This window comes from Rhincodon typus, chromosome 20, assembly GCF_021869965.1.
Source record: "Rhincodon typus isolate 14 chromosome 20, sRhiTyp1.1, whole genome shotgun sequence".
In the NCBI taxonomy this organism is placed as follows: domain Eukaryota; kingdom Metazoa; phylum Chordata; class Chondrichthyes; order Orectolobiformes; family Rhincodontidae; genus Rhincodon; species Rhincodon typus.
This window is the reverse complement of record NC_063351.1, coordinates 26,860,907-26,886,870: the sequence shown is the minus strand read 5'-3', so window position 1 is coordinate 26,886,870 and position 25,964 is coordinate 26,860,907. Positions and strand designations below refer to the sequence as shown.

Genomic DNA, 25,964 nt, shown 5'->3' with positions numbered 1-25,964 from the left:
AGCATTCGGCAAATTAATGGTCTTTATTGCTAAGTGTGCCCAGGGAGTTTCAACCAGTTAAACCATATTCTTCCTGATGCAGTTTACAAGATAAACTTTGAAAACCTTTGTTGTACTGAAATTTTAACATTTCAGATAAATGTAATATCCACTACCACAAACATGCATTTGAGATTCTTTGAACCTGCATTTGTTCATTTAAACTGAATGTTCAACTTATAAACCACTTGACAATAGAGGGCACTGCTACATAAACTTTCCTAACATAGTTGATGACAAATGCAAATGATATGACCGTGGATTAAAAAGCAATTCCCAGTAAAATCAAGCATAGATTCATCGCAAATAGGCAGTGCAAACTTCTGTTTATAAACAGTGACTGAGTGTTACACAAAAAAATAGGTTTGCTGTGCACACGGACCTCGAAAATACAGTTTTGTCCAATTCTATTTGTGGAAGAAAGAATTAACATTTCACCAGTCATAGTTTTGCCTAGAAGCAAGTAAACTATAGCAAACTGTTTGTTTGAGAACAAAGAACAAATGCTGGTAACTGTTCTTAACTGATGGGAAACAAAGATAATGGAATTTGTAGAACTCAATCAGCACAATTGTTAGAGACATTCCTCTTTCACTCCACAACATAAACCAACAGAGAGGGAAGCAATAAAAATAAGTTAAAAATAGTAGCTCTTGCATCCATTACTAAACCATAATTATGGTATATGAATTCCCGGAAGACTAAAGTAGGCACTGTTATTGAAATCTCTTATGTATGTTTGATAGCAATATTTAAACATATTCTGTAAAGATTTCATTGTTACCAAGTACATATGCATAATTGAAAATCCTACAAAATATTTAAAACCACATGAGGAATTACTTTCTTTTAAAAAAATGTTTACACAAACTCAGGACTTTTGTATGACAGTCACAGTGTCAAGTATTATACATCTACATATTCCACAGAAAGTTACATGAGGGCATACAGATAATGTTCACCTTTATAATTATGGTTAAAGTTCAGACACGCCTTCTACTGAATTTTGGACAAGTCTTCAGTTAAAAGTTTAAAAATAAACTTAAAAAAATAACTTTTGAACTTGAACATCAACATTTTGTTGAACATTCCACAAAGTGAAGAAAGCATATAAAACATTTGATATTTTACAATTTTATGAATTTGGTCTCTATTGTTCCCATAAGAAAGAATCATCATTAAGTAACAAAGCCAGCTTTTCATTGAATGGCCCATAGAAATGCTTGAGAAGCTCCCTGGTTTTTGACAACATAGGTCCAAGGCTTTTGTCTTTGGGACGCCTGGTATTTGATGCAGGATTGTTAATGATGGCTGCCTCCTGTTGATCAGTCAAACTTCCTGTTGAAAAGCAACAGTAGAGCTTTAGGGAAAAAAAAAGTCCAATACTAACACAACAACTTCAGATTTTTCTCTCTGAATTTGACATCTCTTTCCTTTTCTATCTATGCATTGTCTTTTTATTTTTGCCCCTGATCCTGCCATGATTTTAAGTAAGAGAGAAAATACATTTGGTTGTTCATTTGTGTTGGCAGATTGAGTCACAAATGATGAAGGAAAGCAATTTCTTTTGAATTAAATAACATGGCTCAGTGCAGTTACTTGACAGTCAGTTCTTTAACTAATACCTAGTCATTCAGTACTCATTAATCAGAAACCTAAACTGCCAATGATTTAAAAATACCCCTGTAATTACCTATTCATCTGAAGCACAGACTTCCAGTGCTTGATAAGTTCATTTTTTTTTTAAATACTGCATTACTAGTTCCTAATTCAGTTTTATACACATTCCTATTTGCTTTGGATACCTCTTCAGCATCCTAGTTAAAAAAAACAGCTGCTGAGCAAATTCAATTAAAACTGGAAAGTAGGTTCACTGAAAGGCTGGAATTTCTGTGAGCCCGTGTAACAAATATTAGTTTGATTCTCGGACTCAATGGTACATATTGTGAATTTATTGTCAAGAGGAAACTAATTAATAAGCATGTTATCAAAACTAAATTATCATTTGACCCACTTGTAAATTCAGTTAATCCAATCAAATTAACATCAGAATAACAGAGGCATTTAGGGTCTGGCACTAATTATGAATAATGTTCCTATTTTTTCTCGATTTAGGAGAGGAAGCCATAACAGCAGGCTCTCAATATCTGGTATAAAGAAAGCTAACTCGAAAATAAACGAACAGTACTGATAACCATAACTTAGATTTGTGCCAGTCCATCATAACCTTCAGAAAAATATTTTGCTCTAAAATGACCAGGAATTATTTTGCTATTAAAGTGTCATTAAATCAGATGTATTGCTCTGACTTTGTCCAATTTGAATGCCTTCAGATATTGGGTTACCATGTTCCCTGATGACACTACCATAAATAAGACTATAAATAAACAGAAAGCACATGATTGTTCAGGTAAAACATCTCAGAATTTGGCTCCTTCCTCTTCCTTCACCCCAGGCCCATCTTTGGAATATTGTTAGGGACAGTACTTTAATTTGACTGCAACAAAAACAAAGCTGCTGGAAAAGCTCAGCAGGTCTGGCAGCATCTGTGAAGAAAGAAATCAGAGTTAACGTTTTGGGTCCAGTGACCCTTCCTCAGAATCTGATCCAAAATGTTAACTCTGATTTTTTGCTTCACAGATGCTGCCAGACCTGCTGAACTTTTCCAATAACTTTGTTTTTGTTCCTGATAATACAGCATCTGCAATTCTTTTGGTTTTTACTTTAATTTGACTGCCTTATTTGATTTATAACAAATGGAGTGACTCTATTAGGGACAGAAGAAAAGCAGTAGATCATTCAGTCCCCTGACCCTTTTCTGTTGTTTGATTGATTATACATGATTCAATCACTCAACTACAGTTATCTCCTGATCTATAACCCACATTGAAATGATTAGAAGTCTAGTCCCAGAACATTGCTGCAGGAGTTCTTCAGGTAGATATTTTCGAATCAACCTCTTCATAGATCCAAAACACACCTCCAGAGCAGTTGGCACTTGAACCCAGGCCTCAGTTCTTCAGAGTAGTGTCCTAGTCCAAATTATCTTCAACTGTTCTAGAAATGACCTTCTCTCCAATGTAAGATTCAAAGTAAGGATGTTCGCTGAAGATTGCATAGCGTTTGGCACCATTTGCAATCTTCATATACTGAAGCAGTCCATGTCTACATGCAGCAAGACCTGGACAACATTCGGGCTTGGGCAAATAAATGGCAAGTAACATTTTTGCTGCCCAAATTCCAAACAATGACCAACGAGAGAACACTTAGCCATCTCCTTAAACATTTAACATCATTACCATCACTACCATCACTGACTCCTCCACCATCAACACCTTGAGAGGCAGTGGCACAGTGGTAGTACAACATATCATCTAAAAATGCACAACAGCATCTTGCAACACTATGATTTCTACACCTAGAGTAACAAGGGCAGTCAATGCTTAGGACATCACCTCCTGCAAGTTCCTCTCCATACTACACCATCCAAATATTAAACTATATCACTGCTTAATTATCACAGCATTAAAATCCTGGAACTCCTTCCTTAACAGTATACTGAGGTTATCTATATACCACATGTACTGCATCCATTCAAGAAGCAGCTCGCTAGAAGCTTCTCAGGGGGAATTAGGGAATCCAGTAATCTGGAACAACAGGCTAATGTTCTGGGGTCAGGCATTCAAATTCCACCATAGTAAATGTGAAATTTGAGTTTTAAGACAAAAATCAATCAATGGTGACCACATAACCATTGTTGATTGCTGTAAAAATCTATCTGGTTCATTAATATCCTGTAGGGAAGGAAATTTGCAATCCTTTTCTGGTCTGGCCCACGTGACTCCAGACCCACAGCAATGTAGTTGACACTTTACTGCCATTTGAAGTGGCCAACCAAGCCACTCAGCTTATCAAAATCACTACAAAGTCTAAACAATTGAATGAAATCAGACAGAACTTCTAGCATTTATTTGGGCTTGGAAATGACAATGCAAACTCAGCCCCATTAATCCTACAAAGTCTTCCTTCCTAACATCTAGGGGCCTGTGTCAAAATCAGGAGAGACAGGCTTGTACAGACAAACTCATAGAATTATATCTTACGGACATTGTCTCAGGCACAACCTTGAAACTGTCCTACCTGCAGGATGGAGCCTGTAGTGGTGGCTACCCAGTGGCATAGAGTTGGGAAGCAGCCATCATTCTTTTGTAAACTTAATGTACTTCTGAACCTAGTATCATATGTAATCGCAAAATACAAATCTTCATCCAATCATCTAAAATCTTACGGTGAAAAGCTGAAGCCTCACTCCAGATTACTGGTTAAAACCATTTGTCACAACAGCCAAAGTACATTCTCTTCAGTATCATTCCATCTCTTATCTTTCAATCAGTTGCTAAATCATGTCAGATGGTCATGCCCAATTTTATGTGCTTGCAGCTTTGCTAATCTGTTGTGCAGAGCCTTATGAAAATCCAAATGGATATTTTTCTGCCCAACGCTTTCCGCAAAAGATAAACTAGATTCCCACATATACAAATTCGGAGCAAGAGTTAGCCATTCAACCCCTTCAGCCTGCTCCACTATTTGATAAGAACACGGCTGATTTCATTGTGATCTCAAACCCACTTTCCTGTCTACTCCTCATAGCTTCTTGATTGACAAGGCAGTCAAAAAGTATCAAATTCAACCTTAAAATATCCAATGACCCTGTCTCCACTGCTCTCTTGACTTACCCTCTACAAAGTATGTCAATTTTCTTTGAGTCATATTTGTTCAAACGCTCAATACTCTGTCCCTGATGACAGATTCCAATATTGGCATCATTATTGTCCCTAAACAAGAGTGCAAGAGAGAATGTGAACGTATGAGCATTAGCGTGAGCGAGAGAGAGCACGAGTGCATGAAAGTGGAGAGGGCGCACGTGCATGCATGTGTGTGTATGTGTGGGCGTGTGCATGTGCTAAATGTAAGCAAGGGGTCTGTACCATGGAAACTAATCACCAGCAAAAATGGCCTGACAATCTGGCAGTTTGGTACTTTTAAAGCAAGTGCCTAAAGCAAGAGCTTCATTGCAATATGCAAAATTATACAGAAAGGGGGCCCTCAATGGGAATGGGATGGACAACAGCCTTCAGGCAGGCTGCCCTTTAAAAGGCAAATCAATATTCAGAGTATCTTGAACGTTATTTTCACTTCACTGTAGAAGTAAACATAGCAACAGGTCTAAACCATTTAGAAGTGACTCAATCCTGTTGTTAAAACATCGGCCATTTGTCCATTTGCTGATCTCTAGAGTTTTCCAAAATGCACTTTATGAAGCGTACTGCAATTAACTAATATACTCTTAGAATTATATTTTATTAATTCATGCTTTTAGCACAAAAATGAAGCTTAATATGAAAGCATACCCAAGTTCAAGAAATTGAAGACTCGGTGCATGCTCTTTCTCAAATCAGCAGCGTGTTCTTCCAGCCGGAGAATGAGGAATTGGTTTGGATTGTAAACTGTAAACCAGTCCCACAGAAAGACTGCATATAACCCAATTTGCAATCTCACCTAAGAAGAAAAAGAAAGACAACGTATTGTTTGGCAATTCCATCCTTTTTCATCTGTTTATTTTGTAGTCAATCACTTTATGGACATTGTACAGAATATTTGAAAATATATAGTTCCATTTGATTAAAAAGCAGTTTGGTACGATCAGTGGCATAACACCAGTGCACTGACTTACTGCACTAGGTATGAATGGAGGGCTTCCCTCTCTCACAGTTGAGAAGATAGAACACAAAGGAATACGACATGAAGGGAAACATTTCCATAGAGTTTTCTTGACCTCCTCCTGTAACTTCAGGAGAAATCCTAATGAAACGGTGTGAATTTGGGATTCCAGCGATCTTTTGTTGAAGGTCCAGTGACAGGTGTGAAAATTCCCGATAGAAATGCCAAGCTTGGGAAGCCGAGACAACCTAGGCTGCTCTATAAAAATGCAGTTGTTGATCAATTGGAAAGAGAGGCCAAAGAGGAAATGATTCAGCTGTCTTCCTGATCAGGGAATGGTGCCGTTAGTGGCTGGTTTCAATATCAGAAACTGTAAAAGGAATAAACAAAACACATGGCTCCATGTCTTAATGGCATTTTATAAGCCATCTCAAATGCATTGAATTCAGTATAACTAGTAGTTCATCCATCATCTGACCCCAGAGACCTCAGTGAAGAACCAAGATAAGACAAATCAAGAAAGCACAGGCTGGTGATATGAAGCAGGGAGGGAAGATTGAGGGCAAGAAAGAATATTCACAAGTTATAAAAGTAATAGTTACAGCTATTTATTCCTAAAAACTGTATTTTAACTCCAAGTAACCTCAGATGTAATGATGCAAGTATCAGGATGGTTACATTCCTCACTTCAGACTACTTACAGGGATGCTGGTTGAACTAAATGATTCATTCTGAGCCACTTTCAAGCAACTCATATTATAATGTCAAATGTAAGGTGAAGACATACTGCCCCATGAAGAGTACGCAGAACAAATCAACACCAATTACAACATTTTAAATAGTCTGCAGTTGCTAAATTCTGCAAAGGTGGGGAATAAGGTAGTTTAACAAAAAAATGAAAATTCTCTGCATCAATTGGAATGAGTTATGGGTGAATTATTGCAGGCAGAATTTGAACTTATTATTGAAGATAAGGAAAATTAGCCTGGAATTTTAAATGGTCCCTTATTTGGGATACCAATGATCCCAAATAGGTGCACTTCATTCTTCAAGAAATATATTATACAAATTAAGCACAGATTGTATTGCATTCTGAATTTTCTGCAGTTAATTTCAAGATGGCTAACCCAAACAAAACCAACTACTTTTCATTGCCAGTCCATCAAAGTGATTGAATGGAAGGCACCAAGTTAGTGGAGGGAATAATGAGTCTGATCTTGTCCTCAACCTAAATAAGTAAATATGCACTTTACTGCCAGAGATACTGGAATCTTGCCATCTAATCAAAAATATTCTGAAAGTTTGGCAGCGAAGCCCAAACTTGATGCCTCAGTGTCAGTGACCAACAGGATAAGTACAGATACAAAGAGCAACTTTTGCCAAGAGTTTGAGGCTACGTCAATTAGCAAACAGAAATGAGGATGCATGGAGGCAGAAACTGAGATATGCTGGAATAATAGAAGTTTAAGGTTCAGATAGCGTATTTCAAAGTTTTTAAGTGTCAGAAACACAATTAAGTCATGGCTTTTTTATTTTAATATACTGAGAAAAATCAGGTAATGATATTAAAAACACATTGTTTTGTTGGGATGATTTAACATTATCAGAGATGCTTTAGTTAGGATCCTTAAGAGCCAGAAAAGACTTACGCTGTCTGGGCTGGATTCTAATACGTGTCCTAGAAGTGGAAAGTGTATTTTAATGCACTGTGTCACTACATCTTCTAAAACTCTTTAAACAGTTTCAGCTGGTTATTATTCGCTTGTCATCATACATACCTGCTAAAGAATATTCATAAAGGAAAAGAAATATTATTAGAAAATCAATACAAATGGCTAAAAAAAAACTTTAATGGGTCAGGAAATCCTGCACTGCCCTCAAGCTGATTGTGCTTACATTACAATATAAAACACCCCAGAAGGTTGAGGTCTGAAGAACTGGATGGATATTACAGCTTCGCACATTTATGGACAATGCCTTCAATGTCACACAAGGCCAACAGCATGAAGGTTCCTTTTAATACTCAAAATAAGGCTGTTAAGTGAAATGACTTTTAGCAGCTCCATCCCAGTTTCTAATAGATAAGGCTCTGCTGTGCTAAATTGCAAATAATATAATATGTCTTGACACTAAATCAATTATTACACATGTATAAGAGCTGTGGCAAACAGAGATGTCATGCTGATGCACTATGTAGGTCTCTCTAAAGGCTTGTATACAATGGAGAGAGATTTACTTTGCATCTCTTCATTTATACTTCAGCTGTGGCTTGATGTTGCTGTTCACACTCAGAGCGGCGGTGGTCAGAGCTGAGTAATGCAAACCAGAGGGTAAGCAGGAGTGGGAGATCCCAGATAAATACTTAAGGAGTGGGGCTTCAATTGAGCACATTCAGAGCAGTAGCAGCAGTGGGTGTAGTGTATAGTAAACCTGGGGGTCCAGTGGGGCAGGAGTAGACCAGACATTACAGTCCAGAAAGTGATGTGGGACAAGTGGGAGCAGCTGATTTGAGAGTAAGTCCTGGTGGGTATTTCCAAATTATATTAAAACATAAGTCATAGTTTAAGCAAGAGTAGGGCCTTTTCTGATTTATGTATTTTAGAAAGAAAGTGTTTACACCTTAAAGGGTTCAGTCATGGCAGGAGAGCACAAAGCCATCGTTTGTGGGCACATTTCCAGGGCACGGGGCCCGTACGTGTGCCCAGCTTCAGCTCCTGGAACCTCGGGTTTCAAAGCTGGAACAGTGGCTGGGGTCACTGTGGAGCACCCACGAGTCTGATAGCATTGTGGACAGCACTTTCAGAGAGGTGGTCACACCGTAGATGACGGGACCTGAAGAGGAAAGGGAATGGGTGACCATCAGGCAATCCAAGAGAAACCGGCAGCTAGTTCAGGAATCTCCTGGGGTCCCACTCGCAAATCAGTATTCCATTCTGGAGGGTGATGGGGCCGCTGGTTCCTCTCGTGTGTGTGGACAGAGCTAAGCTTCTGGCACCACAAGGAGCCTGTCTGCACAGGAGGGGAGGAAAGACAAAAGGCAATGGTAGTAGGGTATTCCTCATTCAGGAGAGCAGATTGATGGCCACAGTGGCACCGACAGGATTCCAAGATTGTGTTGCCTCCCTGGTGTTAGGGTCCAGGATGTCACTGAATGGCTGAAGGGCATCATGAAGGGGGAGGATGATAAGGCAGAGGTCATGGTACATGTTGGTACCAATGACATAGGTAGAAAGAGGGATGAGACCTTGTATCAAGAATTCAGGGGGCTAGGCAGGAGACAAAAAAGCAGGACCTTTTGGGTTGTTATCACAAAAAAACAAGTGCCAAGTGCTAGTGAGCACAAAAATAGGAGAACAGTGCAGATGAATGTTTTAGATTCCTGAATCACTGAGGCCATTTATGGCAAAGGTGGGACCCATACACCACATGTGTACGTGGTGTATGTGATGTGGTGTCTACTACATCTAAACCAGAGTGGGACTAACATTCTTGTGGGACGGTTTGCTAGTTCTGTTGGGAGGCGTTTTAACTATTTCAGCTGGGGGAGGGGACACAGACTGTTCGCAGAATGAAGGCACAGAATCAAACAGTAAAACAATCAGGTCAGAGGCTATATTAATTTTCAAGAGAGAAATGCAAGGCTGGATTATCTTTACTTTAACACCAGGAATATCACAGGTAAGATGGAGGAGTTAGTGGCGATGTTTGACACATGGAAGTGTACTATAATAGGCATCACAGAGACGTAGTTGAGGGAGGGGCAGGATTGGCAACTCAATATTCTGGGATACAGAATCATCTGGCAAAACAAAGAAGGGGGTGAAAGAGGAGCAGGCGTTGCATTATTAGTTAAGGAGTCAGTTATTGCAGTAAGTAGAGGTAATATCTTGGAAGGGGCTTTGAGTGAAGTTTTGGAGGTAGAGCTTACAAATAAAAAAAAGTCAGACACATTGCTAGGTGGTTATTATAAACACCCAAGAGAGTCAGTGGGAAATTGAGGAGCAAATTTTGCACATGATACACAGAGGTCTGTAAAAATAATAACAAAAGAGTAGTAATTATAGGAGGTGATTTCAACTTACCGAACATTAACTGGGATAGACATAGTGTTAAGAGCTTGGATGGAGTGGATTTCTTGAAATTTATGCAAAAGAACTTTTTAGACCAATATGTTGAGGGTCCAACAAGGGATACAGCTGTTTTAGACATAATTCTGGGGAATGAAGCCAGACAGTTTGATGTGGTGATCGGGAGCATTTTAATGATAGCAATCATAACATGATACAATTTAAGTTTATTATGGACAAAGAAACAGACAAGCACAAAAAACTTGTTGGATTGGGGGAAGAGTGGATTTCAGTAAAATTAAGTAGGATCTGGCCATTGTAGATTGGAAACAGCTACTACTGGGGAAATCTACAGAGAAGCAGTAGGGTGGAGGGGTAGTTCTGAAAGAAAATGAGTAGGGTATAACTCTAACATGTTCCTTCTAGGGTGATAGGAAGGAATAATGAGCCCAAAGAACCATGGATGACCAGAGATATTCAAGATACAATGAGAAAGAAAAGGGAGGCTTTTAGTGAGTACAAGGGGAACAAATCAGTGGAGGCATTAGTGGAGTGCAGGGAGGAGCTTAAGCAAAGAGGGGATATGAGAAAGCTCCGGTTGGTAAAAGTAGGGAAAATCCCAAGATATTCTGTAAATATATCAATGCAAAGAGAATAACCCAGGGAAATACTAAGGCCTGTGAGGGACAAAGTGGACAGTCTGTGGATGGAGCCAGAGGACATTGGTAGAGTGTTGGACCAATCCTTCATATCCTTCTTCACCCAAGACAATAAGGAAGGAGGTATTGAACCCAGAAGAGAGACTGCAAGGTGCTTAAGCAAATTGGCATAGGGAAGGACAAGGTATTGGAGATATGGTCCATTTTAAAAAGTGGACAATTCTCCAGGGCTCTGGATAAGTTGTACCCCAGGCTGCTGTGGGAAGCAAGGGAGGAGATTATGTGAGCACTGACTCAATTTCTAATTCTCCTCTGGTCATGGGGGATTGCGGGGCGGTGGGGGGGGGGAGGAGGAGGAGGAGGTCAGCTAATGTGTTTCTGATGATTAAGAAAATGCAGTGGAGATAAGCCAAAGAACTACAAACCATTGAGTCACATGTCAGTGGGAGAAAATTCTGAAGGAGAGCATCCATCTCCATTTGGAGATGCAAAGCATGATCAGGGGTAGTCAGCATAGCTCCATCAGACGGAGATCATGATCAATTTGATTGAGTTTTTGTTTTGAAGAGGTCAACAAGTGTGTAGATGAGGGTGGTGCAATTGATGTACTTTATATGGATATCAGTTTAGCCTTTAACAAGGTCCCACTAAGGAGGCTTATCAAGAAGGTAAATGCACATGGGATAGGGAGTAATTTAATAAAGTGGATTCAAAATTGGCTCAGTTGTGAAACACAGAGGGTAATGACAGAAGGTTGATTTAGTGACTGGAAGCTAGTGTCCAGTGGCGTACCACAGGGATCTGTTCAGGGTTCCCTATTATTCATCATTTATATAAACAACATGGATAACTGTGTGGGGTTTGGATTACTAAATTTGAGGATGACACAAAGATTGGTCAGGCGGTTAACAGTGAGGGTGTGTGTGTGTCTTGGGCTGCACGAAGATATAAATAGGATGGTCAAATGGGCAGATGAAATTTAACCCTGCAAAGTTTGAGGTGATACACTTGGGAGGGAGTAATTTGACAAGGAAGTATTCAATGAATGACATGATACTAGGGAGTTCAGTGAAACAAAGGGATCTTGGTGTGTTTGTCTACAGATCTCTGAAGGCAGAAGGGCATGTTAGTGGGTTGGTTTAAAAGGCATATGGGCCTTTACAATCAAAGCATAGATTACAAAAGCAGGGAAGTCATGTTGGAGCTGTACAGAAGTTTGGTGACCACAGCTAGAGTACTGTGTGCAGTTCTAGTCACTAAATTACAGGAAGGATATGATTGCACTGAAGGGAGTGCAGAGGAGATTCACCAAGATGCTGCCTGGGATGGAAAATTTAAGTTATGAGAACGATTGGATAGGCTTGGGTTGTTTTCATTGGAGCAGAGAAGACTAAGGGGCGATCTGATTGAGGTGTACAAGATTATGAGGGGCACGGACAGACTGAAGAAGAAGAAGCTGTTCTCCTTAGTTGAAGGGGGAGTCATGCAGGGGCACAGGTCCAAAGTAAGAGGCAGGAGGTTTAGGGAGAAATGTGAGGAAAAACTTTTTCCCCAGAGGCTGGTGACAGTCTGCAATGTGCTGCCTAGGAGGTTGGTACAGGCAAATCGCCTCACGTCCTTTAAAAAAATTCTGGATGAGCACTTGGCACGTCATTACATTTAAGGCTATGGGCTACGTGCTGATAAATGGGATTACTTTGAAGGTCAGGTGTTTCTCACATGTCGGTGCAGGTTCAATGGGCTGAAGGGCATCTTCTGCACCGTATGATTGTATGATTCTATGATAATGAGGGTCAAAAACATTTCATGCACCAGTAAACACTCCTTCCTTTAAAAGGACATGATTCTTTTTCTAAAGTAAATTGTATTCATGAGCAATATCATAAAAAGAGAAATGGAGACTTTTTGAAGGAATGGAATATAACATTTGGCAAGAAAGCCTTCATGTCAAATATTATAAAACTCCAGTAAGACCTAATTTTCTAAAGTGTCAACACAGATTTGTACATCAGATTCATTCAGCTTGGATGATATTCAAATGATAGTTTCAGCATTGATAGCTTACAGTAGATCTTTTCAGAAGTGCTATGGCAGAAAGCCACAACCCAAGTCATTTGCTACAGTTCTACAGTGATGACAAGCGGCCGTTTATCCCTTTATTTTCTTCAGATCTCGAGGTGAGGCTCAGCTTGTAGTGCATGACTCATACCACTCTTGTATATCCAATAGATTATCATAACGGAAGTGGTACCAAAGAGATAGCCAAGCAGGGCATCTTGATTACAAATTCAATTTTAATGATGCACAGAATAAACTTAGTTTAACTGCTGTTTACATGAATCTGTAAATGACAACAGGCAGTTTTCTATGCATCTTATCGTCTGGATCTATAGATATTGATAGTTGAACAGCTATTATTATTGGGGAATGTGATGAAACTATGGCTTAAAGAGTTGTATTTTGTCCTTTTTTTTTAAAAAAATGAAGCTACTGAGAATAAAGCAAGCAGCTTCTGAGGCCTTGAATTTTTTTTAAGTTCAAACAATAGAAGCAGCCCGAATGGGTGAAGTCAAGTTCCCATAGAACCAGGATTTTTAACTTTAGATTTTGGCTGTAGCTGGCATCTTATTCTGCTCTCTGTTATGGCTGAAAGCTGGATTCTCATCCTGCTACTAGAATTGCATGTGAGACAATCTATTTTACTGAATTTGCCTTTGCCAAGGGTATTATGTTAAAGTTAAGCCATTTAAAAAATTTTAAAATTTAATTAAATAACTGGACAGAAAAGGAAAGCAAGTTCAGTAGTGTTTCTCCTCATTATTCTAACAGATAACTACCAACTGATCCCCGAGTTAGTGAAATATCTTTGCAGCATCTGCAAAGCTGAGGCCAGGACCCACAGAACATGCTTTTTCCCTTGACGTTTGTAATGCAGGTTTCACGTCTAATGCTGCCAAAATCAGTTCCATCTACTTTATTGTTCTTTTTCATTTGCTTGTTTGTTCATTCTTTTCTTAAACTTTCATTCAAACGAGCTTTAACTGTAACTCAATATGAACTGAATCTCACTACTTCAAGAATCTCATCTCTTGAATTTCCATTAAGCCCAAACATTGTGCTATCTTTCCTAATTCTCCTCTGGTCATAGTGGAGATGCCAGAGGGCTGGAGAACAGCTAACGTGTTTCTGATGATTAAGAAAGGCAGTGGAGATAAGCCAGAGAACTACAAACCATTGAGTCACACATGAACTTATTTGCGTGAGTAAGGTTTACACATGTATGCCAGCAGGAGTAGGCGAAGAAATTAAGATTTTAAAACATACAGAAGCAAGTCAATCTTTGGTGATGAGAGATAAGGAGATGTTTAATTCAGAAGGTGTACTGCCAGAAAGGGTGGTAATATGCAGAATTCATGGTGAGAAGAGCAGTGTTCCATTTTCTAAAGTGAGGTTGGAGAGTTTAGTGAAAAGTGGTGAAGAGGTTGTGGAAGTAATACAGAAATTCTTGGTTCTGGAAACACAGTTTATCCTTGGTAATTATAGAACTGGATAACAGTGGGAGTGATGCTTATTATGGTTGAAAAGCCGGTAAAAAAAATCAGGCAACTGAAGTGCTACAGGAAGTATATTTTTTTTCTGACGGTATGAATAACAAGGTCATGAAACCACAAATGGAAAGAGGAAGTGAAATCAAAGAATGAAGATAAGGATATTGAAGTTCAATTATTAGAAACTATGTTTGACCAAATGGTTGAGAAAAGAAAACAAGAACAGATGGAGGACAAAGTGGATATTTTTAGTTCAAAGAAATTAGCTGAATTACAACAGAGAGGAAAAACTAAAGCAGTTGTATCAAAAAGTGTACACAGAAGTAGAATCTGAGTGTAGCCCAGAATGTTGCTATCTTAAAAACAATGTCTTGATGAGGAAATAGAGACCATCACATAGTCAGGCAGATGAGAAATAGGCAGAAGTTCATCAAGTTGTATTATCAGTGGGTTGCAGAAAGGAGGTGTTGCAGGTAGCATATGAATTACAGTAGTAGGTCATTTGGGAGCAAAGAAAACTCAAACCAAAACACAAAAAAACATTGTTATTCGCTTGGACTGCATAAGGATGTGGTTGACTTTTGCCAGACATGTCAGGTATTTGGAAAACCTCAGGCAGTGATAAAACCAGTACCCTTTACACCCATTCCTGCATTTGAGGAACCTTTCACAAGAGTCTTAATTGATTGCGTAGGACCCCTACCTAAAACAAAAAGGTGGGAATCAGAATTTGTTGTCCATAATGCTTATGTCTACTAGATTTCCAGAGGCCATTCCATTTTGCAGAATCACAGCTAAAAGGATTTTAGAAGGGTTACTCATTTTTTTTTATTAGTTATGGATGACACACAGAAATACAATAGAATCAAGGGTCAAATTTTACATCAAAATTATTCAAGGAAGTTATGGATAGCTTAGGAATAAATCAATTCAATCCATTGTGTACTATGCAGAATCGCAGGGAGCATTAGAACAGTGGCATCAAACTTTAAAGACCATTTTGAGGGCTTATAGTCAGACCATCCAGAGAATTGGGATAAAGGAATTTCACTTGTATTGTTAGCAATTAGAGATGCAACTAACGAAATCAACTAAATTGAGTCTATTTGAATTAGTTTTTGGGCATGAGGTGAGAGGACCACTGAAACTAATTAGAGGAGAAATTGGTGAGTTCAGGGACCTCATATTTGGTCTGTGTGCCAAATTTTAGGGAAAGACTAAATAGTGAGTGAGTTGGCTGGACAGCATTTGAAAATAGCACACCATATGATGAAACAGGAAACAGACAAGAGATCAAAACTTTGCAATTTTGCTAATCGAGATAAAGCGTTAGTGTTACTCCCAGAGGTAGACAAGGTGGAATGGGCCTTATCAAATTGAAAGGAAATTGATTGAGGAGAATGTATTTGGCATTCTTATCAAATAAAAGAAATCTGTGTGTGTCATGTGAATATGCTCAAAAGGTATTTTGGTAGGGAAGGAAAGCAAAAAGAGAATTTACAACACAGAGTGAAGAACCAAGTTCGGATGATTCTGAGTTGGACATTGCTCAAACTAAATTGGAATGAGGAAGTTCTCAAAAAATGGGATAACTTATTAAGTGGCCTTTCAGAGGAAAATCAAAATGACCTGAAAGAATTATTACAAATCACATAGGGAGATATGTAGGAATAAGCTGGGATGCACTAATCTGATTGTGTATGACGTAGATACAGGAAATGCTGTTCCAATTAAGAAACATCCTTATTGACGTAACCCGCTAAAATTGGCACACATTCAAAAAGTTGAGCAGTTACAAAATCAGAGTCATATCCTATTCTACATTTGAAAGATTGTATTGAGAAGGTGGGACAAGCAACTTGTATATCAAAGTTGAATTTACTCAGAGGATACTGGCAGATAGGTTTATCCGAAAGAGTGAAGGAAATTTCATTTTGTGATGCCAAATTGGCTGTACCAGTTTAAATTCATGCCATTTATTATGAAAAATGTGCCAGTCACATTTCGAAGACAAATCAATAAAGTCATTTCAGGATTACCCAAATCGATGATCTGGTGACTTTTAGTCACACGTGGAAGGAACATGTGGAGCATCTATTGAAATTGCTCAATTGACTTCGGGAGGCAGACTTGATGATAAACCTGGCTAAGAGTGAATTCGCAAAAGCCCAAATAACATTCCTGGGCTAAGTTATTAGGACATGCCAATTGGAACCATGGGATGTGAAAACAGAGATTATTGGGGAATTCCCCATACCTTTGACAAATAGGGAAGTACTACGATTCCTGGGACTGAATGATTTTTATTAGAAGTTTTTCCCAAATTTTAGCAGCATGGTTGCTCCACTGCCTGACTTGAAATGTAAAAAATGTTAGTGGACTGAGGAAGGTCAGAAGACATTTGACAGCCTGAAAGCTGTGTTAACCATTGCCCTTGTGTTAGCCACATCTAATTATGCAAAGCCATTCAAGCTGGCTATCGATGCAAGTGATTTTTTTTTCTAATTCATTCATGGGACATGGGCGTCACTGGCTAGACCAGGATTTATTGCCCATCTCTAATTGGCCAGAGGGCAGCTAAGAGTCAACCACGTTGCTGTGGGTCTGAAGTCACATGTAGGCCAGACCAGGTAAGGGTGGCAGATTTCCTTCCCTCAAGGACATTAGTGAACCAGATGCGATTTTCCTGACAATGGGCAATGGATTCACGGTCATCATTAGACTCTTAATTCCAGATTATTATTGAATTCAAATTCCACCATCTGCCATGACAGGATTCAAACCCAGGTCCCCAAAACATTACCTGGGTCTCTGGATTAATAGTCAAGCAATAATGCCACTAGGCCATTGCCTACCCTACCTAACGTGGATGTTGGTGCTTTATTTTTTTTTCAAGAAGACGAGAAGATAGAAAAACCTATTGGATACTTTTCCAGAAAATTGAATAATCATCAGAAATATTCCACAACTGAGAAAGAAACATTAAGTTTGGTGTTGGTGGTGTAGCATTTCAACATTTATATTGTCAGTAATGTGCCTGAGACAATTGTATATACTGATCATAACCCCCTAAAGTTTCAGGAAAGTTTTTAGGGATAAAAATTCCAGACTGTTTAGATGGATCTTAGTATTGCAGCCATTCAATTTGAAAATTAGATACCTGGCAGGACAAGAAAACATAATTGCCAACGCATTGTCATGACTTTGATGAACGAAGAAGGAGGCATTTGATGGCAGGAGAAAAACGAACTGAAATGGACTATAGGAGTGAATGTTTGCATGCTTAGAGTCAATGTAACATATATGTACTGTAGTGTACTAAATGAGTAGACTAAAGTGTTTTTAAAAACGAAGCCATCTTTGTATATTGATGGGGTTTTTTGTGGGGTGGGGAAAGTGTGATAATACTATGGCTTTAAGAGGTGTATTTTGTTCTTTTTTTAAAAATGACAGAAGGTTGAGACAGAAGTAATGAGTAGTCTGCTCAAGATCAATAAAGTAAATAGAGTTTGACGGCTTGGTTTTTTTTTAAAGATTCGAACAATAGAAGCAGCCTGAATGGGTGGGACAAGCTCCCAAAGAACTAGGATTTTTAATTTTAGCTTTCAGCAGCTGCTGGGGTCCTGAAGCTGAATGTAGAAGCTCTTATTCCCCTCTCTGTTACACCTAAAAGCTGGGGTTCTCTTCCTGCTACCAGAACTGCACGTGAGACAATCTATTTTACCGAATTTGCCTTTCCCAAGGGTGTGTTTAGTAGTTAATATGTATATTATTTTAAGCATTTTGATAGATTACAGTGAAATCTATCTAACTGTAAATGTCAAAATAAAGTGTTTTACTTAAAAATCGAGTAGTTTGACAAATTGAACGGCATCAGGAATGCAACATCTTATACTTGCCTATAAAATAAGGAAAGGTTAGGGTCTAGGCTATCTTCTTAATAGATTTTGAGGACAGATGGTCCAGTCCATAACAGGGAATAAGTTTACTATTTGGGAATAAATTTCCTAAACTTATTCCAACTGTGACTCCTAACTCAAGGCTCGAAAATTGTCAAGACTCTTCAGGGAGAGAAGAGGGGCTGAGAGTAGGAGACCGAGGAGAACAGGGGCCTGCTTGTTAAAGTGAGAGTACAGCTGTTGGAACTCAGTCAGAACTCCAGACGGCCGCTGTCAGTTCAGGACTTGTGACCCCACTTGGAAAGCCCCGTAGTAGTGGCTCCAATTTTGTTCCATCACAGGACTGACCAGGAATCTCTCCAGCTCTTAGACCCTGCCACTGGCATGTACTGAAATGATATATAGATTGATACTTGATCTGTTTGCCGTTGTTATAAAACACACTTTCCTTGGCATCATCCTTGGGGAGCAATCTGAACCTGAAGCTTCTGACTCAGAGGCAAGGAGTTACTGGCCATTATAAGACCTGCTGCTTCCTTGGTATGGAACCTCAAAATGAAATGGATGGAAGTGGTACCAAGGTAATTTGAGCAAATACCATGTTTGCAAGTTGCTGCATAGCATGTAATTAAAACTATTAATAATGAAACTATCACAGCAATCAAGTTAATCACTCATTATCTATAACAACATTTCAGAAACTTTCATTACCATCGATTTTCTATGTGCCTCTTTCAGCTTATGCGGCTGGAACTTTAATGCATTGGCAGTATGAATTGCTGCAATTCCTAACCAACAAGCTCAGAATTGCAGTCTTCCTTTCAACTATAACAATTAATTTAGTTGAAGGCAATAAAATGACTTCAGCACAGCACCATTGAGTAAAATATTCTTCTTCTTCAGTTCTCTCTCCAAAGACAGGATTGTCATTCAGTGCCCAAATAGAATGAGCTCTGCGCTGATGGCAATTTGATCCAAGCGCTCAACTGGCCTACACTCCCCATCCCCCTACCATAAGATGTGAGAGTTGCTGTGGCAACGTGCACTTCACACACATGCTGTCGTGCAAAGCTATAGATAGTTGTGTTTCAGGCTCCAATTTTCACTTGGCTGACAAGAAATTTTGCCCGCTCTTACCACTACTGGTGTAGGTCAGAAGAATTTGCAGTTTGGCCACATTGTCAAGGCACCTTCCTTGACCATTCAAGTCCTGGAGTAGGACTTAAACCCAGAGCTTGTAGTTCAGAGGCAGAGGCACTACCCCTACACCACAAGACAGCCAAAGGATCACAAATAATTTTGTTTTATCAATGCACATCCACTTTTGATGGACAGAGGCATTTGCTCTTTAAATGACTGTCATTAAAAAGTACTTACAGGCATGGCAGAGTTCACGGTGCAGTTGTACACACAGGATCTAAGGGAAGAGTGCATCAAACATCCATCGAATATTTGCAGTGAATCTTTTACTTTTTCATGAAAGTCCTCGACAGATTTGTTAGCGCTTATGAAGTACAAGTAATCAGAATACAGCCTAAAAAAGTGTGAATATATTAATAATCATAAAAAGGCATTAATAGAGTGACTACTCTCAGTGAAATACTTTGTAAGCCACATCATTTCTACAAGAGCTAGTTTTCTTCCCTCCATATTAATGTTTTTCCTCAACATGACATTTTAGAACATTAATTTCTTCTGTGGTTACAATGATCAATTTAGTAGGTTCAAGCATGAAGTAATAAACTTTCTAAACTTCAAATTTTAGACGTAACTTTAAAAATGCAACTCATTTGACATCGCTAATGTGTTCCACTGACATCTCACTTAAGCAATGCTTGTACTTTGTGGGTTCAAAGTGAGAAACAAAACTGAAGTTTCACTATTAGTATTTCCTTTAACTTCTCCAGTAAATATAACCAGTGTTGTTTTTGCACTATCTGCTGATTGTTTGAAAGGATTGAAGCGGAAAAACAAAATATGCTAAGGGAGCTGGTCGTAGAGGGGTGTTGATTCAGGTAGCACAAGGGAACTGACCTAACAGCTACAGAGCTGACTTACAGGATAGCTGAAAGAAAGTAATCGAATGCAGATTACTAAATTTACATTCCTTTCAGGCTTGGTTGATTAAGGCCTTCAGAATTCATTGCTAGGAGCACAAATCTCAAGGTTGAGGGAGAGGATTAATGAGAAATAATGAAGAAAGGTCTTAATGGACAGGTTTACATCTTGTCATATTCCTTTATGATGGCTGAGCTTTAATGGTACGAGTGTGTGTGTGTGTGTGTGTGTGTGTGTGTGTGTGTGTGTGTGTGTGTGTACGCACGCATGTGTTTAATGTGCACATGCTCTCAGCTGGCAGCCCAAACCCTTTACCTCTGGAGAGTATATCCATTTACACTGAGAATTGGTTGGCCCTCAGCGATTAGGTGACAAAGGAGCAAATTATTACCAGTCTTAACTTTTCAGAACATTATAGCAGGAAGAAAACAGAAAGAATCAAAATTGCCAAAGAGATATTTTTGAATTACTCAGTAAGAATTACTATATGTAACTATGACTCAAAAAAATTAGACAAAAAGGGAACAGAACCACAAATTGATGAAGAAACTTTTGGTACACAGTAAACTGATTATACTGCTTGGTCAACATTCTTGAGAGAAGGTATTGGTGGGATTTATATGGAAAATGATCTACTCTGTCCCAAAATGATATGCAATATCTGCGTAGTACGAGCACATGTGGATGTAATTATCTCCTCCTTCTACCCCATTAAAGGGCAATCCCAATAAGCTTTAGCAGATCCTGGAGTACTTCTACTCCAGTCATATATTATTACATTCAATTGTGACCCAATAATGCTGCAAGATTCAAGGAGATTCACATCCCACGTATCTAGTCCAAATTACAACAGACTAACGATACCTAAAAGGCCATCTCTCACTGCTCCAAACCCTCATCCCCTAATCAAGTCAGTATCTCACCAGTTTTTCATTACCCAAGTAATTGACACCACAGTTTCCAAAGATTTTTTTAAAAATTGTCCTGGTCCTCTAGGATCAATGGAAAGTACTATATTGTGGGATGGGATATAGCAATGCATTAGCAATTGGACTTCTCTTACACATGGGTACATATCTAGCTTGGAAAAACATTTGCTTGTGTTTTAAGACTCCAAATGATTTTTCATATAGCCAGCTCCTTGAGGGGGCAGCCGTACCATTCAGCATCAATTAACAACTGGAAAAAAAAGATGACTGGGACTGAAAATCAGAAAGTGCCAATGTTGTACAACTGAAGAACATTGCTTAGTAAAGATTCCGTGACACAGCTGAGTGGAAAAAAAACTTGACACTTAACCACTTTATATATGACCTTGTCAATCATGATGCTAACAACTGATTGCCAAAATAGCACAATTATCCTTAAAAGCAGGCACAGTACCTTCACCTTAATAGCAAATATTTACAAAAATATTTAATGTTAATACCATAAGAATAAAGAAAACCCACACAAATGTTTTAATCAGTGGCTATCTTGGACAATAATGTAAAGTGAGAAAATATTTTGCAACTGGTAGTACAGATTATGTGCAAGGAACAATGTTCATATATTAAACTGGGGTCACAACAGAAATATTGGATGCACAATTATAAACAGAACGATAATCTTCCTTTCAGAAATTAATTAAAATGGTACTTCTTTTTAAAACATGAAAATCTCATCAGTACAGACTTTTTTAAAAAATCAAATAATTGCATTTCTGGTCCATATAGTTTGAATGCTGACGTTTGTATTTCTGATACTGTGTTTAATCTGGCTAATAATGTTGAACACTGCTGGTACTACATGGAAACTTAGGATATCTATGAGAAAGACACTGGATTTTCAGTACAGTTACTCCTTTGTTACATCAACGGCATTGTTTCAGGAGAGGAGCATTATATCCTTTTGCCCCACTTACATTGGCCAGGTTGAACTGCCCACAGACAGTGGCTCCAGTTTCCTCCAAAACCTGCAGTTCAATTGCACATCACAAAAAATACGTTAAGTTTTGGCTGCCACGTTGACTGCAGCTGAAACACTAGCAGTGCCACAGCATTATTTCAGGGCCAAGCCACTGACTTGGATAAACCTCAGAGACAACTAGCTCAGATTTGCCAGTTCCAGATATAGTGGTTACACACCGTCAGTTCAATGCCAAATTTCTACCACAGCTCTGGCCTTCACTCAATTCAAAATATGTAAACAGGCTATTACATCTAAAGTACTTCAGCAATAATTGCCATAGCAATCCAAAATGTTTGGCCTTGTTAACTGTTCCAAACCACTGTCAATGATGCAATTCCTCCAGATGGCCCTGAGTTTTTCTAGGATAGAATTCCAAAGATACCTTGCCCAAAAGTTAGAAAAAACCTGAATATTGGAGTAAAATTTACTGGGGAATTTAATAGCAGAGCTCCATATGATCCTCATGCAACATCCACAAACCTACCAAAATTCACTGGACTTCATTCAGATGCATCAACTCAGTCCGATTTTCCTTCTCTCCCTCAAAACATGGAGATTCGCTACAAGGGTCCCAACATTGCCACAACCAAGAGTAGTCAGCTTCGTAAAGAATCAGACTTTAGGTTGCATGGGATTTCAGATTCAATATCATGTACACATGCTCCATTTATCCACTAACACTTTTAAATCCCAGCACTTGGAGTTTAAGTAACAACAGGTCAAAATATATTTATTCCAGAATCTTTTAGCCTACTCTTAATAAAGCATTTATTTTTGTACTGATTCAGTCACTTGAATTAAACAAAGTAGTAGCTTAAGTGTGAAGTTAGTTCTTGAAAAGGTCAACTTCATCAAAAGTGAACTGAAACTTTTATGGCATGTCTATTACAGAAAATCTATTTCAGTCTATATTCATTTTTTCCTACTATTTACGCCATATGCTGAGTCACAGCAATGTTGAATGACACATGAAGACATCAGGGTAGCAGAAACATTAGACAGCATGGAAATTCAGTGATCAGAATTTGCAACAGTTATTAATGCACAGGTATAGCTCTTTGCAAGACCTCAAGTTTCTTAACAATTTGACAATAAAACTCCAGGCAATGAACAAAGGCTGGAAACTAACCTCTCAACAGGGTCCCTCAGCATAACAATGAGTTTAGCAGATGGCAGAACTGCATGAAGGAAGTCCTGAATTAAATATGGTGGTTCACCATCAGCAGTGCGATGATAAAAATTCTGCCAAGCATTATTATCCCACATTGTTGAAGCACTTGCTTCACCTAAAAAGAAATACAATATTTTTTTCAATAAATAATGAAATTAAGTGGATGCAGATCAAATATACAATACACCATTAAATCTCAGTTCTGCCAAGATAGTAATGTAATGACAGATCTAACAATAAATTTGTTCCCTGCCCTCTTAGATTGGTGCAAGGTCAGAAAGATAAAGAGGAGAAAGGGAACAAAACATACTTTTTTAAAAATTCACATTCAGACAAACGAAATTTTAACAGCTGCTTTTACTTAGAATAACTTTCATGTGGTAATCCAGTAAACGATCAGCTGCAAAAGAATTAAGGCATTCATGCTACAAACGAAGACTGAACTGTTCCTGTAAACTATCAGACCTTCCATCAGCAAATATAAAATTGAACTTGCCTCTGAAATATGTGTTTTGGAAAACTTTTCCATACAAATGTTGCTCATTATTTGTTATTGGCCATACTATAACACGCATATAACACATGCTCAACCTGTGATTTAGAGTGACACCATTATTGACAGCAGAAGTAAACATTTTAATAGAATGTGGGTGAATAAAGCAACTCACCAATGACCATGTTGCTTTTAATTGGTTGTTCAGCAGAAGCATTGGCTATCTGACTCTGAATCTGATAAGCGGCCAGATCAAACAGATCCAGGTAATCTTCAATAAGGTATCGGTCATGGAACCCATTCCAGGGTTGGATAATACCTGCAAACAATAACATGCTTGTGTACAGAAATTATAACACACTGCACAATTTTTAAAATGACTTTCTCATCAAATGGATCAGAGAACCAACTTAACATTAAATTTTGAGATTATAGACTTAAAAAAATAGTGTTGTGAATTGTGGTATAAATCCAACAGGCAGTATTGTGCTTTTTTTTTAAACACAGAGTTGCTACTGTCCCACCTTCATGCAAAACATGAAGTAAAATGGTGTACCAAGAATTGCTTATGCTCATGTAGATGATATATGATTTTGTACGAGCAATGCACATAGTTTGAGAGTTCAGACCCTAATATAGGAAGTTATGATATACAATTCAACAAAGCTAAGCAACTTATGGTCTAGTATCACAAAACATTAGCAAAATGTGCTGACTGATTGAAATTGGCTCACTAATGCAGGCCAATATAGCTGTCTGTCCTCCCACAGGCCATGTGACTTCAATATCGTTATTTCTGTTCAACGTTTGATATCCTGTTGAAATGAAAATCTCCATCTGATTATTCAGCTGTAAAAAAAAAAAATCACTGCACGATGAAATAATAAACAAACCATTAAATGGACCAATAAACAGGTATTGGATCAGGACAATGCTCAGATAATTCAACCTTTGTCACCCTGCAAATTCTCTTCATGAATTTCAAGGGCTAATGCCAGATCAATAATCATACTCAATCATATCTACCAACCATAATCTGGATTCTATTGCCATCTCTGTCCTAAACTGTATTCTACTAGGAGAGAGTACAAACTCATTCATGTGGATTTGGTTGGCATTTTTAATATTAATATAGATCTCCCATCAAATCTTATGACTTCAGATCAAAGCATATACCATGCTAGTGGGAGGTGATGGCCGAGTGGTATTATTGCTAAACTATTAATCCAGAGACCCAGGTAATGTTCAGGGGACCTGGGTTCGAATCCCACCATGGCAGATGGTGGGATTTGAATTCATTAATAATCGGGAATTAAGAGTCTAATGATAACCATGAAACTATTGTCAATTGTCAGGAAAAACCCATCTGGTTCACTAATGTCCTTTAGGGAATGAAATCTGCCATCCTTACCTGGTCTGACCTACATGTGACTCCAGATCCACAGCAATATGGTGGACTCTTAACAATTAAGGATGGGCAACAAATACTGGCCCAGCCAGTGATGCCCACATCCCATGGATGAATGAAAAAAAAGCAGACCCATTAATCATTGATTAACTGCTCTTGCTAAACACATTTAAGAGGAAGCACCAGCAAGGCCGTAAAAGTTAATCTGAATATAGGGTTTCAATGTCCACCAACATATATTGCTCATAGTACTACCGCTTTTTAAACTGGGCAAATTCTTAAAGAAATAGTTGTAAAATTGAGCTTCCAAGGGGAACCAACACAGGCTTGATCTACTTGATCCCATGCTTACTAATTGACATATCTTAGACATTTTTGTGCACAACAACATCGATAGGAATGACCATTACACAGTACTTGAAAAGAGTCTTAGTTTCACAGCAGGCAAACCTTTCATCATACTTTTACTGTGACAAGCTAAGGATAAATTCAGTTGTCTATTCAGATGTCTATGAGGCACCTTCACTCTTTAACAGTATTATATACCACCACAATCTGTAACTTCATGACATGTCACTATCAAGTTAAGGTCCAACCTTGGTGTAAATAAGAGGGCAGTAAATATTCCCAGAACAGTAACAGCTACATCTTAGAACAGGATACCATATATCGATGAAGCTCCAAAATAGAGCTCTGGAAAGAGAAAAAGGAAAGGCCAGACAGGTAGAGCTAGTCAATCACAGGTAAATCAATTAAAGTTCTGTAGTGGAACCACACCCAGTCAAGAACAGTGGTAGACAATTAGAGAAGAACTAGGGAAGAGGATATTCAAACAATTCATCATTCCAAATGTTAGATCCCTGCTCATTTCAGTATGAGATAATATTTAGAATATCCTTTCTTTTTCCCATTTTTGAAGCATTTCCAAACATCTTCCACTGAAGTACAAAG

The 25,964-nt window shown here is 38.5% G+C and overlaps 1 protein-coding gene across 1 annotated transcript; it reads right to left on the bottom strand.

The window, feature by feature from the left end:
- chst15 (carbohydrate (N-acetylgalactosamine 4-sulfate 6-O) sulfotransferase 15) lies at positions 1–25,129 on the bottom strand. Its single transcript, XM_048608749.1, has 5 exons — positions 23,781–25,129; positions 23,071–23,227; positions 19,311–19,467; positions 5,451–5,598; positions 1–1,377 (listed from the first exon to the last, which is right to left on the bottom strand). Exons 1-5 carry the CDS (start codon positions 23,938–23,940, stop codon positions 1,190–1,192), a joined length of 810 nt encoding a protein of 269 aa, XP_048464706.1. The 5' UTR covers positions 23,941–25,129; the 3' UTR covers positions 1–1,189.
- Between the last annotated feature and the right edge of the window lie 835 nt (positions 25,130–25,964).

Bases quoted from the DNA above. Each gene is read 5' to 3' on its own strand.
- chst15 (XM_048608749.1), bottom strand. From the start codon at position 23,940: ATGTTATTGTTTGCAGGTATTATCCAACCCTGGAATGGGTTCCATGAC. The intron at 23,228-23,780 runs GTGAGTTGCTTT...ATTTCTTTTTAG, and splicing joins TAAAAGCAACATGGTCATTG to GTGAAGCAAGTGCTTCAACA. The intron at 5,599-19,310 runs GTAAGTACTTTT...TTTTCTTCTTAG, and splicing joins CCGTGAACTCTGCCATGCCT to GTGAGATTGCAAATTGGGTT.